This window comes from Pipistrellus kuhlii, unplaced genomic scaffold (assembly GCF_014108245.1).
Source record: "Pipistrellus kuhlii isolate mPipKuh1 unplaced genomic scaffold, mPipKuh1.p scaffold_m20_p_5, whole genome shotgun sequence".
Taxonomy (NCBI): Eukaryota; Metazoa; Chordata; class Mammalia; order Chiroptera; family Vespertilionidae; genus Pipistrellus; species Pipistrellus kuhlii.
Genome location: NW_023425551.1, coordinates 8,131,155 through 8,150,357, shown reverse-complemented (window position 1 = coordinate 8,150,357; position 19,203 = coordinate 8,131,155). Strand labels below are relative to the sequence as shown.

At 45.4% G+C, this 19,203-nt stretch overlaps 1 protein-coding gene across 10 annotated transcripts in view; it reads left to right on the top strand.

Moving 5' to 3' along the window:
• MCM9 (minichromosome maintenance 9 homologous recombination repair factor) overlaps positions 1-2,275 on the top strand; it is a 52,984-nt gene extending 50,709 nt beyond the window's left edge. For 7 of the 10 annotated variants that reach the window (XM_045573175.1, XM_045573172.1, XM_045573174.1 and 4 more), the window contains 2 exons: positions 547-1,451; positions 1,500-2,275. In XM_045573175.1, the coding sequence (XP_045429131.1) occupies positions 547-1,451; positions 1,500-2,005 (1,411 nt within the window). In that variant the 3' untranslated portion in view covers positions 2,006-2,275. Of the gene's footprint in view, positions 1-546 lie in introns of all 10 variants that reach the window. The other 3 variants (XM_045573173.1, XM_036415430.2, XM_045573177.1) reach the window with 2 other exon arrangements.
• Positions 2,276-19,203: the final 16,928 nt, after the last annotated feature.

Genomic DNA, 19,203 nt, shown 5'->3' with positions numbered 1-19,203 from the left:
CATTTTTATATTGACCTTCAAACTATCTTAAATGAATTAGTAAGTGGACTGTCAGACAGAAGGGAAATGTAGGCAAACTCAGCACTTCATTTTTTTAATTTTAAGGTTAAATTAGAATGATTATCAGATCACTTAATCTCTATTTTTTAAAAATATGTATTTATTGATTTCAGAGAAGAAGGAAGAGGGAGAAAGGGATAGAAACATCAATGATGGGACAGAATCATTGATCAGCTGCCTCCTGCTCGCCCCCTACTGGAAATTGAGCCTGCAACCCGAGCATGTGCCCTTGACTGGAATTGAACCTGAGACCTTTCATTCCGCAGTCCAACGCTCTTATCCACTGAGTCAAACCAGCTAGGGCCTTAATCTCTATTTTGATGAAACCAGGTAATTGCCTCTTGCTGGTTTTAGAGACTGTATTTGGTATTAACCTGGAATAATGTTGGACTTATCCCTTTAGGTGGCATCTCAGACACTAAAGAAATGAAAAGGGTAAAGCAAGTATCCTTCCCTTCAATATATGTTTCCTTATTTCTGCTACAGGCTGCAGGATCAGAGTGTGTCCCAGTCCCAGCCGAGGACAGCAGAGGCGGAGACTACTCCAGGGTCCTGGGAACATAACCCCGGGGGAGAGCCCACATTCAGAACGTCAACACAGCAGGAAGCGAATCGTGGTGTCCCTTCCTCCCCCACCGGAGGCAGTCCCGGGGGAAGCCCACCTCTTGACCCCGCGCCCCACCCGGGGCCTACCAGGTCAGCACGGAGAGAAGATCCAGCCCAGCACGACAGCAGAGATGCCGGTTTGGATTGGTTCGACTCCCTGACAACTCATCAGATTGAACGGAAAAACACTGTTTCTGTGTCTCCTGGTCCCAGAACAGCTGAGGGGAGAGTGGCTTTGAAAAACTCCAGCAGCACATCTCAGGGCAGGGAAGGGAGTGAGCCAGGCCAAAGGAGCCAACTGGAAATTGGACTGCGTCCAGCACCGGCAGAGACAGGAGCTCCATTGAGGCCGGAGAGAGTTGAGGGTGAAAAGGGAAAAAAGGCAGCGAGAACTGCTGAGGAGCCGGGCTCCATGCTGACTCATCACGTCCCCCGGAAGCTGCACCGGCTGCGCAGGGAGAGGGCCCAGGAGCTGTATGCGCCTCCACAGCCCACAAGCCCTCCTCATCCTCCCTCCGTCCCAGTACGGGGCCCAGACAGGAAGCGGCAGAAGGCCCTCCCTCGGGTGGAAGAGCCTGAACCTGAAAGTGGTGAGAGTTCGGGCGCCCCTGTGGCCAGACTAGCAAAATTTACTTTCAAACACAAGTCAAAGCTGATCCACTCCCCTGAGGACCACGGCCCTGTGTCTCCTGGCAGAACTGACATAGCGGTTCGGAGTTCAAAAACCTCCCAGCGTGGATCGAGAGGAGCAGCAGTGCTGTCGGTGAAGCGTCCAGAAGCGTTGACCTCTGCCTCTGCCTCTGCCTCTGCCTCTGCCTCTGCCTCTGCCTCTGCCTCGGGAAGCGGAGGCTCAGCTCTGCTGCAGGAGAGGGTGCCGGGGGCGTCACAGCCGTCATCAGGGGAAGACGGATCAGGAGCGGAGAGGGCACGTGGCCCTGGAGAGAGAGAGACTCGGCCTGAATTTGAGCTCAGGAACCAGACTGGGCATTTGCATCTCACTGGTGAGAGAGATAGAAAGGAAGGGCTTCCGTGCAGCAATAGAAGCAGCAAGGTTCATGCTTGCACGTTAGCCAAGTTGGCCAACTTCTCCTTCACTTCCTCCCCTGAATCCAAATCAGCGTCCCTGCCTCCTCCCGAGAGTCAGAACTCGGGCGAGAGAGGCCCAAGCCCACCTCCCTCCACCGTAGCTACAATGCTTGGCAGGAAAAGGAAAACTTTCCAGTTGGAGGGGTCCCCCGAGAAACCCAGTCTTTCCAAAAAGTCTCTCTTTACTTTACCAGAACTAGAGGATGAAGCATTGGATTTTGATTGGGATGAAGAAATGAGAAAAAAGCCGTAATCATGAAAAGCTTGCTGGTCAAATTTCATCTTTCCCAACTCGACACAGCACCGTTGGGATACCTTCACGCTATTTATATATGTACAGACTACTGGCCATATTGAGTGCCATTCTAAATACCAGCTCCCCACGCACATTTTGTCATTTCAGGTTTATCTTCATGATTCATCAAGTTGTTTAATCATTCTAGGTCTATGTGGCACCAGCCCTTGGATCAAATTGATTGACATTGTGCGCCATTTTGCAGAATGGAATACTCGCATTCCCAAAGAGGTTTTTTGCTTTTTTTTTTTTTTTTTAAATATATTTTATTGATTTTATACAGAGAGGAAGGGAGAGAGATAGAGAGTTAGAAACATCGATGAGAGAGTGTCATCGATCAGCTGCCTCCTGCACACCCCCCACTGGGGATATTCCCCCAACCAAGGTACATGCCCTTGACCGGAATCGAACCCAGGACCCTTCAGTCCCCAAGCCGACGCTCTATCCACTGAGCCAAACCGGTCCCGGCTGTTTGCTTTGTTTTTAAGGGATGGGTCTCCCCAGGATTCCTTCTTTCATTCACTCAGGAACAAATGTCAGGATAGTAGCACTCACAGAGCTAACAAGATAGATGAACTCTTCTATTTCTTTTTTTTTTTTAACCCCATGATGAACCAAGTGTGGTGAAAATTTATTATGATTTGACAAAATTGTACAACTTTTCTAATACGGTTTTTGTGTTTATTGTGTGTAAGATTAAAGGTAACTAATGCTTTTCTTTCTTTGAGAGGCACCTCACAGTTCCATGGTATTCCTAAAGATCTGGCAACTGGTCCAATAGTAGCTCTCTGAAGTAGTGGCCTTTGGGTTTGTCTTCCTTCAGCCAGTATTTTGTGCTTCGGATTATTTTTATCATTTGGGGACTTCCCTTCAACACAACTTCAGTCTTGTCGTTGGAAGGAAAGAGAGTATGCAGTTGTCTCAATCACATATGATGGCATCTACCCAAATAGTTAATATGGAAATATGATTCCTACTATTGTGACTCATTTGTCTTTAAAACCAAACAAATGTCTCTATTTGGTAGTAATAGACAACCCAAGCTGTGTCTTGTGTCCTTTAAAATCACTCTTTCTTTGGATTCTAGCAGAGACTCTTAGGAATTTACTATTGCAGAATGTATATGAATTTGTAAAAAAAAAAAAAAAAAAAAAAAAAATAGATTCTTTCATTGAGGGATTTTTAGACATAAGTAGTGATTTAAAATTTTTTATTGCACATTCTAGTAAACCTATTCTAAAACATCAAGACTATGGTTTTGAACATTTCTTTATTTCTGTGCTTAATAACCTCATAGTTAGTATGAGTCTTAGTGCAATATATTCCTAACCTTTCAATATTAATACTTTCCTGGGTTTTAGTATTTTTACTAGAACTTAAGGGAAAAAGGAAAGGATTTGGGTTATTGACTGACTAGTTGATTCTTGATCTGGACTTGTTCTGATTATGTATGTATACAAGGGTAATTCAATTAAACCTGAGCCCACAGTGTGGGGCTGACTGTTTTGTTTTGCTTTATTTATGATAAACTTTTTAAATACCTTTATTAAAAAATTTTTGTCTTTGAAACTTGGTGTCTTTTGCAGTAATGATGTATTAAGCTTTACATAGATGATAACACCTAACCTCTTGGCTTATCATTTAGGGTATTTGATCTGTTCTTTTTTGTCATTTAAAATGATTGTATTCCTGCCTGGCCAGTGTTGCTCAGTGGTTGAGTGTTGACCTATGAAACAGGAGGTCATGGTTCGATTCCCAGTGAGGGCACATACCTGGGTTGCGGGCTTGATCCCCAATGGGGGGTGTTCAGGAGACAGCCAATCAATGTTTCTCATCAATGATGTTTCTGTGTCTCTCTCCCCCCCCCTCCCTTATTATTTAAAATCAATAGAAATATATTTACAAAAACAGAAAGAAAAAGAAAGAAAATTATGTATTCTTTATCAGGAATCTTGATGCTAGAGCTTTTTACTTGTACTCAGCATACATCCTATTATTTGTGCTAATGAAGCCATATTTTTTATTTTAGTAATTTCTGATAGGAACATTTGGCCAAGTTACAGTTTCATGTGTTTGTTCTTCAGTGCTTACGAAAATAACTATAGATGTAAATATTATAAATAGACATCATTATTAGAAGTAATAAAATACTCAGTGTGAACACTCCCCCATTTGCTAAACAATTAAACTTGTATCACAGCCTGCTTTTGTGTTACGACTACCTTGCTGTGCTTGTATTTGATGCTCAAAGTCTCACAATTGGGTCAGTAGCAAGTCCTTTATGCTGATACTAGTGTTCCTTCATGACTGACATCGCTAAGAGCATCCATGCTATCTAAAAATAGCAGCATGTCCTAGACCCAGTTTGATGTTCTTCCCTGCCTCGAATCATAGAATCAAGGCACTGTGTTTCCTTTAGAATCAATGGTGTTAGAGGCCAACTGAGTGATTTCACAACTGAGACTTTCTCTTACATGGTGTTCAGCATTGTACCAACATAGCACATAGGCGTCTCAGGGGACATATGTACAGTCTCAGAAATCAGATAAAGGAAAGTGCGAAAATAACCTTTAATTCTGAATCAACATATCCAAATATTTTTATTGTGGACCAGTGGACTCCTTGAAAACATTTGAGAAATGTAAAATTATTAAGCACAATAAAAGCTGTACCTAATTTTCTTTGTGAGAGAATGAAACCAGATATTTAATTCTGTTACAACTACGTAAAAGAATTGAGTTTGCCTATACTGTAAAAGATGTACTCTTCAGGGTGTATGTGATATTCTATAATTTATAACAGGGATTTCATTGTAATTTTTAGTGTTTCTTTAAAATATAGACAATACATATAGACAATACAAGTGTATTATTTTGGTGTCTTTAACTCTGGGTGAATTCAGCCAAACTTTAAACTTTTTCTGAAGGAATACCAAAACTTTAGTAATAGAGATCTATTCTTAGTTGACAAATTTCAATTCCAACAAACCTACGTATTTTTTATGTGTATATTGGTTTCTGTGCCTTTCCCAAATGCTAACCCTGCCTAGCTGGTGGAATTACTGGAAAACCAATCAATTTTAGGGAAAACCTTTAGAGCTCACTTTTAGGCAATGCACAACATTTGGGAGTTCAGACCAACCTACCCGGAAGTCTAGGTCATGAGGGACTATCCAGAAACCATGTGAATCTTTCAGATGCAGCTTATCAGACAACCTAATTCCAAATTTAGCAAGCTCATAATGTGGTAAGCTAGGCCAGTGCATATTCCTTGGTGTTCAGAATAACAACTTTTGTGTCTGCTTCCCATATTTTTAACACAATGATTTAAAAAAAGGCTCCTGGCTCATATTAATATTTACTCCAGTTAGGGTTTTGCTTTTTGTGTCCCATCTTGCAGGTAGCATAGTACCCAGGTGTATGAGAAGCCATTACTAATCCACACTATCTCCTTCACTGCCACTCAGAGTTCATGCAGGAAACACATCCCCTGCCATGTAGGAAGCTGGCCCCTGTGATGCCTTCTCCTGTTGTTCTTATAGTAGTTCCACCATCTTCCTCTCTTCAAGGCTTAAAAATACGCCTAAAGGTAATATTTGTAACAGTAATGTTAAGTTAGGCTACCCTGATGGTCTATGCATGTGAACACTCCAGGGCAAGCCAGGAAGGGAAATGGGATATTCCCACTGGGCCAGACCTCACCAAGAAGTAGGGTGTCAATTATGTTTGAGCAGAGATGGTTTTTAGGCCGCTCTCTACGTTTGGTTGGAAGCTTACACCCTGGCTGAGTCGGACCACCAGAAAAGCATTGGGAGCAGAGCATACTTTTGTGGGACCAACTTGGTTTCATTTAGGATTTCCATAATAATCCAAGCCACTGCTCATGTTTGTTGCTTAGTATCTCCAACCTAACTTTTCCAGTGTAATGACATCGGGTAGCAGAGCACAATCAGGAATCCGGCAAGTTGGGTTCTAGAACCAAATGATCATTGCCTGCAGCGTGACCTCGCTGTGTTCAGTGACCTCGTCCACAGCAGCAAAGGATGAGGCATTCCTGAGGCAGGAACTCATTTCTTTTCAGACTTAACGACATTCTTCCTCATTCTTCTCATTAAAGTTGACATCTGAAAAAAACATGCATATGAATCTGTACTCTGAGTGGTAATTTCAAATGTTATTTTTTTGGTAGAATGTAAAAACAATTGTAAGAAAAAATATTGTTTTTTAGAGAGAGGAAAAGAACAAACCTACAATACTAGTGTGGTGCAGGCATGTTCAGATAGCAGTGCTTTCCTAACGTCAATCAATAGCAAATGTTAGGGGTGTGAGTGTGTGTGTTTGTGTGTGTTTGCATGTTACATGTGTGCACGGGCCTGAATCAGAAAGGTGTGTGAAGCGTTCTTCAGTAGACCACCTGCCTTGTGATCACAGGTAAGTTGAATGTAACTAAACACAATGCAGCGGAACAGCTGGGCCAACAGCTGGTGCGGCTCCAGGGCCACATGGTGAGCCCTGCAGGCACGCCTGCCCTCTGTGAGCCAGGATCCCTGAGTTCGGTAGAATGAGGTACAAAGAAGGAAACCTCGCAAGCTAGCTGACATGAAAGTGAGTTTCCCCTAAAGAGGCCTCAGTGAGGGTGGAAAACAAGGTCTCACCAGGCTGCCTGGCCCTGGAACTGGGAGTTCTCTCAGCCTCTCCAGGGCTCAAGGTCCCTCATCGCTGCTCTCCAGGCAGGTCATCCCAATGGCTGCCCTGCTCCAGGGCCTGGCTTTCTGTACTCCTTAAGGCTCCTCCGCTCCAGGTACAGGGTGACTCCTGATCTGGTTTGGGGTCTGGCTCAGGCTGTGCCTTTGACCATGCAGATAATGCACCTGTTTTCATCTTAACTGATTCAGGCTCTGTGTTTCTTGGGTCAGGAGGTGTGGGGAAGGGACAGTGTGTGTGTGTGTGTGTGTGTGTGTGTGTGTGTGTCTGTGTTTGTGCACAAGTGGCCAGCTGGTACAAACAGCAGCTAGAGCCTCCAAAAGTATGAGGTGCGAGGCAGCAACTGGCCAGTCTATCACACTTCTGTCGTCACAGGTTTTTGTTGTTACAGGTTCTAAAAATTCTATGAACTATTATATATTGTGTTAATCAGTTACTGGGTTGAAAGAGCTTGCTTTTAAAGATAGTTGGATCATGTTTCCCAAGGAAGCCAGGTAAATTCCTGACCCGACAGCGCCCATCTGGTTCTCAGCATTGCCAGGCCACTTTGGCAGCATTGAAGGGGATATCTATAACACAAAACATAAACATAAATTAAAAAAAGAAAGAAAAAAAGTGCAACTTATGTTCCAGGCCACAGAGGGAGCTGTTTGCTGTCTCCCCTGGTTTCAGGCTTCTATTTGCATCAGCATAAGTTGCTCATCATCACTACATCATGGCATTTAGAAATCCTTAGACGGGAGTATGTGAGGGTATTACTCTAAAATACACTTTGGAAATAATCTCTGCAGTTAAGATGCATTCTAACATTTTCCAGACCTTCAACTTGAAACCTTCCAACCAAGCAGGGACTAGAGAGATCCTGGATGAGGAGAGGGAAATACGAAGGTGTCACAGGACCACTTTAATCCTTTTTAGAATTACAGAGGGCCCAGAATCACTTTAAATCGACAAGTACTGCAATGTTGATGATACTATTTATTCATTGTTGTGAGATTAAACTGCTTTTTAAAGAGGAGAATTCAAAGCTACTGTGTGTTCAAGATTTGTGGCCTGGGCCCCAGGTTAGCCTTCTAGGCCTTGCCATAAAGATTTGGGATTTAGGTCTGAGCCCTGGATGTACGTCTGGGTGCTCAGACATGGTGTGGTCACTAGGGGGCGCTATGGGCCCAGGTGAAAGGTTTGGGGCAAGGGCAGGAACTCAAGATGATGAAATGGTGGATCCAATTAAGGAGCAGGCATGGCCTCTAGTATGGGTCCCCGGAATGGCATTCTAGTCCTCGACACAGTGGTCTATGACCAGGAGGTGTGTCTGGGCCCCCAGTGGAGCTCTGGGTCCTGGGAGGGTCTTTGTGGGAAGCCAGGGACTTCTGGGCCCCTGGTGGCAGGGGTGGGGCTGGGGGGCTTTAGAGGACGGTCTGGTACCTCACCTGAACACCTAGGCTATGGAAATTGTGGTCTGGGTTACAAACGGAGAAGTACACCCAGGATACAAGTCTGGATTCTGAGTTTCAGGCCAGGGACTCGGGATAATCTTCTTGGCCCCGCCATGATAGTCTGGGTCCCAGATGTAGGTGTGAGCTACAGGTGAGCTCTGGGTCCTCTGAGGGCAGTTCGGGCCTGGAGGAAGGTCTGGTATCTCACCTGAGCATCTGGGTTATGGAATAATTGTTTGGGGTGCACATAGAGATCTTGTCCCCTAATACAACTCAGAGTTCCAGGTTTGTGGCCTGGGCCCCAGGTGGGCCTACTAGGACCAGACATGAAGGTCTGGGACGAGGATGTAGGTCTGAGGCCCGAATGTAGGTCTGGGTGCTCTGGCACAGCGTGATCACTAGGGGGTGCTATGGGCCCAGATGGGAGCTTTGGGACAAGGGCAGGACCTGGGGATGATGAAATGGTGGTCAGGACTAGCCTGGTTATTTGACCTCCAATTAAGGAATAGGAACTGGCTTCCAGTATGGTCCCCCGAAACGGCCTTCTGGTCCTCCATATAATGGGGTATGACCAGGACTACAGCCCAGGACTGAGGTCTGGGTCCTGGGAGGCCTGCTGCCCTGAGGGGACTCCAGGTGCATGGGGATGACACTGTTGCCGGGGGCATGCATGTCCCTGGAAAGACTCCCGTTTGTAGACCATTGGGAAAAACAAAGTATCTTATAACATAAACCATCCCTGAATGGGAAGGTACCTGGCAGCGGCTGCGCAGTCATTTTTCTTGCTAATAACATTACGTGTTGAAGGTTACAAAAGCAACGCAGCTTGAATTTCATTATAATTAGATCTGTAGATATTACAATACTTTTCTCCAAGTATGTTAAAACAAATCGAGGGTCAACGTTTCTTAGCAACTTTTATTAGTACTTAGTTTTCAAAACATAATACATGGCAACATCTGATCAGAAGAAGGGCTAAGGTTTTTCCAGGGAACACAGCTAACACATGGAATCTGGTGGAGGAGGAGCTGTTTGAGTGCGAAGTCAGTGCCCCGTCAGCTGGATCAGCACAGCTCCCCAAAGACATGTGCCTGTGTCCAGGCCAGGCCAAAGCCAGAGGGTCTGCTTCTCTCCCATGCAGCCAGCATGTGCTTTCAGAGAGACATGGGGGGCAGCCCTCCCTGATGGTCACCAAGCTTGGCAGCAGTGCCAGGTGGAGAGCAGGTCTCTTTCCCCTGCAAGCAGCTGCTCCCCTGGCCCGTCGATGCCCCGGCACCTAAGAAACTGCAGTAACATCACAGGGCGGCTGTGCAGAGCCAGGCCTGGGGGGCCGCCCGCCTGGTGCTGGGCTCCAGGCCCCTGGGCAGGCTGCCCCGCAGGATGACGGGAGGTGGCCCTGCACAGTTCCCCTTCATTTCTCCCAGAGCTCTTCTCTCATTGAAAAGAGTTCAGCCACTGGACCCTGGATTGCCCTCCCAAAAAGGTTTTTTGTGGGTTCATTTCCTGTGTTCCCTGGCCTTGAACAAAGATTGTTCTAACAAGGGAGCAGGCGGCTCAGGAAAGGGAATGTAGGTCAGCCGGGCGTTCTGCCGAGCTGACCACTAGGCGGCGTGAGGCGTCTCCTGTTGAGGACCTGGGAGGCTGGAGTGCAAACTGGCACACAGGAGCTGGAGGCACGCCTGCATCCAGCCCCCCCGCTGAAGACATTTCTCCCAGGGCCGCCGGTCTCCTTCCGGCAAGGAGGGGGCAGGAGGACGGGTGAGGGCACCTCAGGAGGCAAGACACTAGATCACAATGAAAACAGCTCCATCCTCTGAAGGCTTTGGGATTGAACCTACAGAGCTGGCTTCAGCAGCGCTCTGAAGCCCTGGGAGCCCTGAGATCAGAGTCCACTTTACAGAAGCATATACCGATAATGAGGCGATTTTTTGGGGGGGAACTGGGCAGCATTTCAAAGCTGCAAGGCCCTCAGGGATTTTAATGAAAAGCTTCAAAAAAATTGCATCTCGCACCATCACTGGCTTGCATTATTATTATTATTTTTTAATATAACTGACATGTAACATTGGATAAATTTAAGGTGTACAACTTGCTGAACTGATTACATCTCTATGTTGAAACATGATGACCTTTTTTCACACCTATTTTCAGGCCCAACTTTCTGATCCTCCCCCTGGTTCAGTGAGCTACTCAATTCCTTTCAGCCAAATCCTGGTGGACACAGGACGGAAGCCCATGAGGACTGACCCCTGACCCTCAGGAGCTCAGCACACAAGTGAGTTCAGTGCAGTGGGTGCTGGAGGTGGGACGGGAGACTTTCGGAGCATCTACGGCTCTGCAGTGAGGTTCAGTAATGAACACACAGGACTCCTGACAACAAGGGACTTACTCTCCTGGGAGAGAGAGAGATCCGTTAGCGATAAAGGACAGCCATGCGTGAAAGCAGTGCTAGAGGTGTGTGCAGGGAGTGCTGGAAGCACCAAGGAGGGATCCAGTTCTGATGAAGTGAGGGGGGTGCTGATCTAAAAAGGCAGTGTTTGTGCCAAGTCTTAAAAGAAGAGGTGTCTCTTTTAAGAGAATTCCCATCCTCATTAAAGTGCAAAATATGTGCATTTCATTAGGTAACGGAAGCTTAATTGAATCACGGCTTAAGAGAATTAACCTGAAATCGGTTCTGTAATGGGCATTAAAGTAAAGCAGGAACAGTCTCCCTTTGTATTGAAGTGGTATCATAGGCAGGAAAGTATAGCTTCATTAAGGCCAAAGTGGTTTTGCTCATCAGCTGTCACCCACTCCAGCGGGCCTGCCCAGGGGTGTCAGACACAGCCAGAGAGCATGGATTTATTGATGGGAGGATGAGGTCGGCTGAGCATTAAGTGCATGTGTTTCCTCTGAGGGGGGCAGTATTTTCATTAATAATGAATTCTGTCTTCCCTCAAGTCCTCTGAGCCTCCCCCTGACCCTGGAATGATTGGCTTGAAACCTGAGGCCTTCCAGTAACTCTAGGCAATGGAGAGATGCTTAGGAAGTAGGAGAGCACATTCTAGGGGCGGAATCATTCCAAGGGAACTTGTGTTTCTCTGACGAATTTCACCCACGTGCATCTGGTCCGACTGCCTGCAAGGTGGTGCCAGTTCTGCAGGCTGCCTTGTGCTAGGACCTAGAAGCACTCCTGGCCGGAGGCCTCGGGAGGCCTGTTTTCTGACCGTTTAAAGGAAATGAAATAGAGAGTGTTCCGGGCACGGGCCTGCGTCATTTTAAGACTGCAAAGCCTTGTTTGTAGATTTGAAAACAACCTAAACTTTGACCAGGTTATTCCATCCCAGGCTTTTGTAGAGCCATGTGTTTCATGTTTAAAAAGTTTCCTATCAGGCAATCTAATTAAATGTTTTCTTTTTACAGAAAGCATTATCTCCTTTATCTGTACATGGGAAAACCTGGATTCTCCTTTTACCAGCTTATTTTTTACTAGAGGCCCCATGTAGGCCTTCCTTCCCCTGGCTGCCAGCACAGCCTTCCCTCAGGCACCCGGGACCCAGGCTCCCCTCCACTCCGGCTTCATCCGGAAGGACGTCCGGAATCATGTCCAGAACGAAGTCCAGTCTAATTAGCATATTATGCTTTTATTATTTAGATGAGCCTGTAAGGGCACCGACACTCTGTGTAGACTGATAAAGGGCCGACAGGATGGACACCCTAGAAAACTCCATCTTAGGTCAGGAAGACCTAAGGGTACTCACCTTAAGAAGATTGATTGAAAGTAAGACCTGCATGAAAAGGATACTTGAGTCAGAGTTAGAGGAGAAGTAATTTTATAAATAATTTGTAGAGATGATATACAGTGGGTGGCACTCAATCTAACTTTGGATAAATTAATGGGGAGTCAAGGAGAGAAAAGGGTGGGGGAAAGAGGGAAAACAGGGGAGACAAATAGAAAGAGACAAATAAAAAAGAGAAGTGTGCAAAGACAAAAGCAGAGACAGATGTGGCCAGGCCCAGAAAAATATAGGCAGAAATACATACATACATACATACATATATATATATACATATACATATACATATACATATATATATACATACATATATATATATACACATATGCATATGCATATACATATACAGGTTCATATTGGCATCATAATAACCCAACTTTCATGTCATTCCACATCTCATCTTTAAATACTATTGCTTTAAAAGCTGTGCCATATTTTTCACTCCAAAATCAAAATCAAAACACTCAAATTAAAAACATAAACAAGATCCCAGATGGTGTAGCTCAGTGGCTGAGCGTGAACCAGGAGGTCACGGCTCAATGCCCAGTCAGGGCACATGCCTGGGTTGCGGGCTCGATCCTCAGTGGAGTGTGTGCAGGGGGCAGCCGATCAATGATTCTTTCTCATCATTTATGTTTCTACCTGTCTTTTTCTCTCCCTTCCTCTCTAAAATCAATAAAAATATATTATTTAAAAAAAAAGATTCTGCTGGGAAAACACTGTAGCATTGCAGTTGGTAGTAGGGTGAATCTGTAAACATTCATTTGTTTTCAAATTATCCATGCTCTAAGGCATCCCCAGTGAATTCTGGGAAACTACAGGAGCTTGGAAATGTATAGATTAGTGGCCTAGTGCACGGAAGGTCTGCCGCCTGGTCACGGACCACCAGAGCCAGTGCGTTTGTGCAGCGGGTGCCAGGAGACCGAGGATGAAAGTGAGTTGTGGATTTTCCTACCTTTCCATTCAGCTTTGTTTCACATACTCCCCTCTTTCCAAGAATCATCCCCATGCCTTTCCTTTAAAGTTAACACCACAAGGAATCCAAGTCTCATTTCCTGGAAATGCAGGGCTGGATGGCAGCCATCCCTCAAACGAGCCCCCGTGGAGAAGACTGGGAGACGTGAGCTCCCAACTCCGGTTTCCGGTGGATGCACATTACACCCCGTGGACTGGGCGATGAGGTCATGGGCTCCTCTCTCATTGCTGTCTAGGGTCAGTTCAACTTACTCTTCCTGTCATTGTTGTCTTAGATCATGCATGACTCAGTCCTTAGCCCATTTCCTCACACACAGGTTTCTAATCAGCTGTGGAAAAAACCACCATTAATATCTCTACATTCAAGAAGAGATGCTAATGGCAAAGGACTGAGGGATTACTATGAATTGGCAATAATAGGGGTCAAATACAATAGGGCAGCAAACCAGGAAATGAGGTTATGGTAGTCATTTGAGGAAGGTAAGCAGACCAGCCATCATCCCCATTAAACTGTTTCTGGTCTTTCTCTGAAACTTCCTTCACCCATGAGGTGGCATGGGCTGTGGTGGGAGGAATCCGAGCTTTGCTACCGGGTGGATACTGGTAGGACTCCTCCTCTATCACCAGGCTCTGTGATACTGGACAAGTTTCTTAACCCTTCTCTGCCTCAGGTCAGGGATAATCCCAAACTCTCAAAACCCTGTTGCAAAATCAGAGATGCTGTATTAAGGATTGGTTGGTACATATAGGCACTCATCACACGGTGGAACTATTATTAATAACAATATCTAAATGTGTGCCCAGTAATGCACTTTCTCTCCCACTCCCCCCCACTCACACATACAAGGGAGATACTTTTTTTCTTTCTTTTTTTCTCTTTCTTTCTTTCTTTCTTTCTTTCTTTCTTTCTTTCTTTCTTTTTTTAAAAAAATATATTTTATTGATTTTTTACAGAGAGAAAGGGAGAGGCAGAGAAAGTTAGAAACATCAATGAGAAAGAAACACTGATCAGCTGCCTCCTGCACACCCCCCACCGGGGATGTGCCCGCAACTAAGGTACATGCCCTTGACCGGAATCAAACCTGGGACCTTTCAGTCCGCAGACCGACCGCGCTACCCACCCAAACCCCTTCCGCCTCTTTTGCTTTCTTTCTTTCCCTCCTTTTGTTCGTTCTCCTTTTCTTTCTTGCTTTCTTTTATCGTCCTTACTCCTTCTTCTTTCTTTTCCCTTTCGTTCTTTCTCTTTCATTCTTTCTTCCTCTTCTTCTTTCTTTCGCTCTTTCTTTTCTTTCGTTCCCTTCTCTTCACCTTTCTTCTCTTCGTTCTTTCTCTTCTTTCTTTCTTTCTTTTCTATTTCTTATTCTTTTCTTTCTTTCTTAAAATATATTTATATCTGATATTTATTACAAACAGAGAAAGAACACGACAGACAGTTCATGAAACATCAATGCGAAAGAAACACTGATGCCGCTGCACTCCTTCACCAACCCCCCCCCGAGCGATATTCAACCGTCAACCTAAGGTACATGCCCTTGACCGGAATCAAACCTGGGACCTTTCAGTCCGCAGACCGACGCTCTACCACTGAGCCAAACCGGTTTCGGCTCTTTTCTTTCTTTCTTTCTTTCTTTCTTTCTTTCTTTCTTTTCTTTCTTTCTTTCTTTCTTTCTTTCTTTCTTTCTTTCTTTCTTTCTTTCTTTCTTTTTTAATATATATATTTTATTGATTTTTTACAGAGAGGAAGAGAGAGGGATAGAGAGTTAGAAACATCGATGAGAGATGTTTCCACTGAGCCAAATTGGTTTCAGTGATACTCTTTTCTTTCATTCCATGCAAATTCTTTCTGTTTGCCCAGAACTCAGTGCCCTTCAGCTGCCTCTCAGTGCCATCTGAGAGGAGCCCCTCAAATCTGGGTTTCAGCACAGACACAGGGCTTAGCTGGCCTGGTGCAACGGGGATGCCTGGGAGTCCTGCTTCGCCTGGTGCCAGGACAGCTGTGTGGGCCTGGCCGAGCTTCAGACCTCCTCCCTGCCAGCGCCTATCCTCCCGAGCCCACCCTCCAGGGGCTGGAGCTGAGCTTCACTAACAGGCAGCATGGGGGTCTCCCTGGCATTCCCATGGCCAAGACAGAGGACTGTCCTGTCTCCTGTGGAATCTGTCAGCAAGAGCTGCCTGAGAGTAGACAATGGAGCTCTCTGTACGGCTGCACAACAGGAGGAGGAGAGTGCTGACTTTGTAATGATTGCATTGAGGACCTACAATCGCCTTGGGACATCCCAATGATCACTCAATAGATGAGTCTTACCTTTTGCCAGAGTTTAAATTACCTTTCAAATACCAAAATGGACAGTTAATATATATTTATTAGCTTCTTTCTCCATTCCCATAAATCTGTGTGTGTGTGTGTGTGTGTGTGTGTGTGTGTGTGTGTTTTACTTTGTGTTTTCGGCATAGATTTTGCAATGCTGGGAGCAGGAAATTGCCATAAGCTTTATGTCCTCTGCATAAGGTGACCAAGCATTAGGACAGTGATTTCAAATATTCTGTTTTTGTTTCGGGACTCACCACAGTGCGTTTTTGTAAGTTAGTAGTATGGTTTATCATCAGTTTGATTTCCTGAATATTTAAAAGTTAATACTCTGGCTGTAGGTTTCGGGCTCATTTACATGATCGAGTAATGCTTACTAAAGCTCAGAAACCAGTTAGGTGTGTCTTCCTAGTCTGTGTAGTTCCATCAGAATTACACACGGGGTTTGTCAACCTTCTTAAAGATGCACGTGGGCTCCCAAAGCCGGCAACCCACGAGCAGTTGCATTTGCCCGCCGAGCCACCCCCACGGCTCAGGTGTGCTGTGTGTTAACCTCCAGGCGGTCAGGCTGTGGCTGAAGAGCAGACGAGGCTGCAGACTCAGCTCGTTCTGCTCAGGTTAGTGTAGCCACACGAAGGCCAGGCCTCGCCCGAGCCAGCTTGATTCTGACTTGTGCTTTGAATGAGGGGGTAGGACCAACCACAAGAGTTTGAATTGCGATTGTGGTTCAGCTGTGAGAGAAAGGAAGAATTTTTTTATGTTGGCATGTATGCCTGGGAGAAAAAGTAAGCTGAGATGGACCTGTGTCTCAGTCCTGGAGACCAGGGGGCGAGGGCAGATGCTTGGAGGCAGGAAGACCATGCATGCAGAGACGTCAGCTTCCCTCGGGACACCAGCGGCCATGGAGGAGGGGGTCGCCTGCCTGTGACCCTGAGCAGCCAGCATCCCATGGAGGGTTAGACTTCATGGCCGCAGGAGAAGTGGCATCTAAGACTCTTAGACAGGAATTGGTGAGTGGGGAAGAAGCTTAAGCCCTTTCCTTTGTGGGTAGCTTATAAAAATCGCTGGTTGCATTTTCTGGGAAGCAGATGCTGAGATGGAGTTTATTGTGCTGGATGTTGCGTAAGAACTGTCCTGTGGAAAGAAGGGGATGACAGCAGCATGGGGTGGAGAGAGAAATTGAGCTGTGATGTATAGGCTGCTGACAGCCTCGTTGGCCCTTCAGGGAGCGCTGGAGTGATAACAGCTGGTCAGAGTTGTTCTCTGTCTCACCTGTGACTAGCCTGGTACTCCTGCCTCCACCAGGGAGTGCCCACCCTCCTACGCCTGAGAGCAGAACATTGGCAGAGGTGGCTCTGCAGCTGGGCGACTCCTAAAGGGGCTGAGCTCAGCAACAAATCCTTTTTTGAAGGGAAATGTGTGCAGTGCATCTTTATACCCCCCCCCCTTTCTCTCTCTCTCTCTCTCTCTCTCTCTCTCTCTCTCTCTCTCTCTCTCTCTCTCACACACACACACACACACACACACACACATATGCATGCACACACAGTATACTTTTAAACAAAAATGTAATCACATCACCAATGCTCTTATGACACTGACTTTCTTACTTAGCAACATAGCATAAACATTTCCCCCATGCAACACAATATAGATCACACTCATTTTACATCACTGCAGACATTCTATTGAGTAGAAATAATTATCAAACCCCTGATGGTGGGCATTTGAGAACTTTTCTATTTTTTGCCTTTACAGATAGTTCAGTCATGTACATCTTATCATCGATATATTTTCACATATAATTATGACCAATTAGTTTCCTAACATAAAATTACTGGGCCATAAGGTGTGAATATTCATATTTTGAAGTATAGTGCCAAATTACTCCCCAGAAAGCTGTACCAATCTACCCGAGGACAATCAATGTCAGTGTTTCCAATCTTTGCTAATGTCATAGGTGAAAAGTAGCTCAGTGTTTCCCCAATAACATTTATTAATTAATAGCCAGGTTCAATGTGATTGCATATGTTGACAGATTATATTTCTTCACTTATTTTTTTCTTTTGTGAATTGTCTGTACCCATTTCCACCCATTTTTCTCTTGTTATGTCTGTTATATTAAGGATAGTAAACCTGTTTGGTATGCATAATATAATGTTATTTCCTAATATATTACATCTTTCTTCCTTCATTTCTTCCTTCCTTCCCTCCTGCCTTCCTTCTTTCTTTTCTTTAAAACATATTTAATTGATTTTTTACAGAGTGGAAGGGAGAGGGAGAGAGAGTTGGAAACATCGATGAGAGAGAAACATTAATCAGCTGCCTCCTGCACATCCCAATTGGGGATGTGCCTGCAACTAAGGTACATGGCCTTGCCAGAATAGAACCTGGGACCCTTGAGTCCGCAAGTCCATGCTCTATCCACTGAGCCAAACCAGTTTCAGGGCTCTCTCTTTCTTTCTAACCAAATCCATTTATCATCTCTTTTAGAGTTTCTGGTTTGGGTGTTATTCTTAATACGTTTCTCTCTACCCAACGCTACAGAGATATTCTCCTGAACTTCTTCTGGTACTTTTATAAATCTTCACACTTTCAAGTTTTCTATCATTAAGCAACATAAAAACTAAAAAAAAAAAAAAAAAAAAAAAAAAGGCATTCTCTCCCCAGCCCACTCCTTAATCTTATACAATTCCCAACCACATTAAGTTACTTCTTACTGGAAAAGTTACAAAGAAAATACAGTTTTTACATTTCAAAGTAATTGTTTTGGTGCAGGATCTTGAAGTCTCCCCTCCTTCAGAGAAGCCCCTGAGTGGTCAGAACTTGCCGTTTTAGGTCCCTGGGAGCCTGCCCTGCCCTCCCCTGCAGAAGGAGGCTGAGTTGCAGGAGGAGGCTGAGCTGCAAGAGGAGGCTGAGCCAGGAGGCCATGTCCTTCCGGCCCCTAATGCTCACCTCCGGCGACTCACCTGGACACCAGCTACGAACAATAAAAGTGAACAAAGTAGAGCTGAGAGCAACAGCACAGTCCTAGACATTCATTCTGCTACCCCCCCACCCGCCCACCACATTCCCTCTTCCTCGCACTCAGTACAAGGTGCAGGCTCCCTGGCTCTGTACCTGGATTTACAGGGGTCCCCAGGCTGCCTCCCCTCCAGTTGTTTTTTTAAACGCTATAAGATATAATTTGCATCCTACAAAATCCACCTACTTAAAATGTACATTGCCGTGGTTTTTAGTGAATGCACCAAGTTGTGCAATAATCAATCGCCACAATCCAGTTGAGAATGTTTTTATTTTTCGTGTCCATGTACAGTTAACCCTCGTCCTCGCCCTCAGCCCCGGGCAACCACTAATCTACTTTCTGTCTCTACAGAGTGGCCTGTTTTGGACGTATCAGATAAGTGGTACCATATACCCTTCCAGTGTGGCATGGCCTCTTATCGCTGATGAAAAATTCCAGATGCAGCCTCAGCGCTGAGGAAACTGACCAGCCAGACACAGGTTCCCACAGCTCATAAATGCCAGGGCTCTGACTCAGATCCAAGCCTTGTGAGTCCACATTCTTTCCGCTCCCTCCGGCTTTCCCGGTCCGGACACATTTTCACTGTGGAGTGGAAGCTTTAGTGATGACCATGGTCTGGTCGGAAAGTCTCAAAGATCACTGGCCTTCTGGGTCCGGACACTGAATTCATGACTCATCTCAGCCAGCAGAGGGGGCCACGAAGATGGATGTGAGTTCACTTTTATTTGTCACAATTGAGCATCTTCCGGAAAGAATGGGAATGGTAACCACATGGTATTCTGGGTGGATTTTTTCCCCCCCGCTCACAAAGCTGTTCTTCTCTGGGGAACTGCAAATAGTGATAGAGAATAAAGGCTAGACACGATTGTTGGTACACCTTGAAAGCTTCTTTTCAGGCTACTCAGACCAGGATATTTTAGAAAATATAATAAA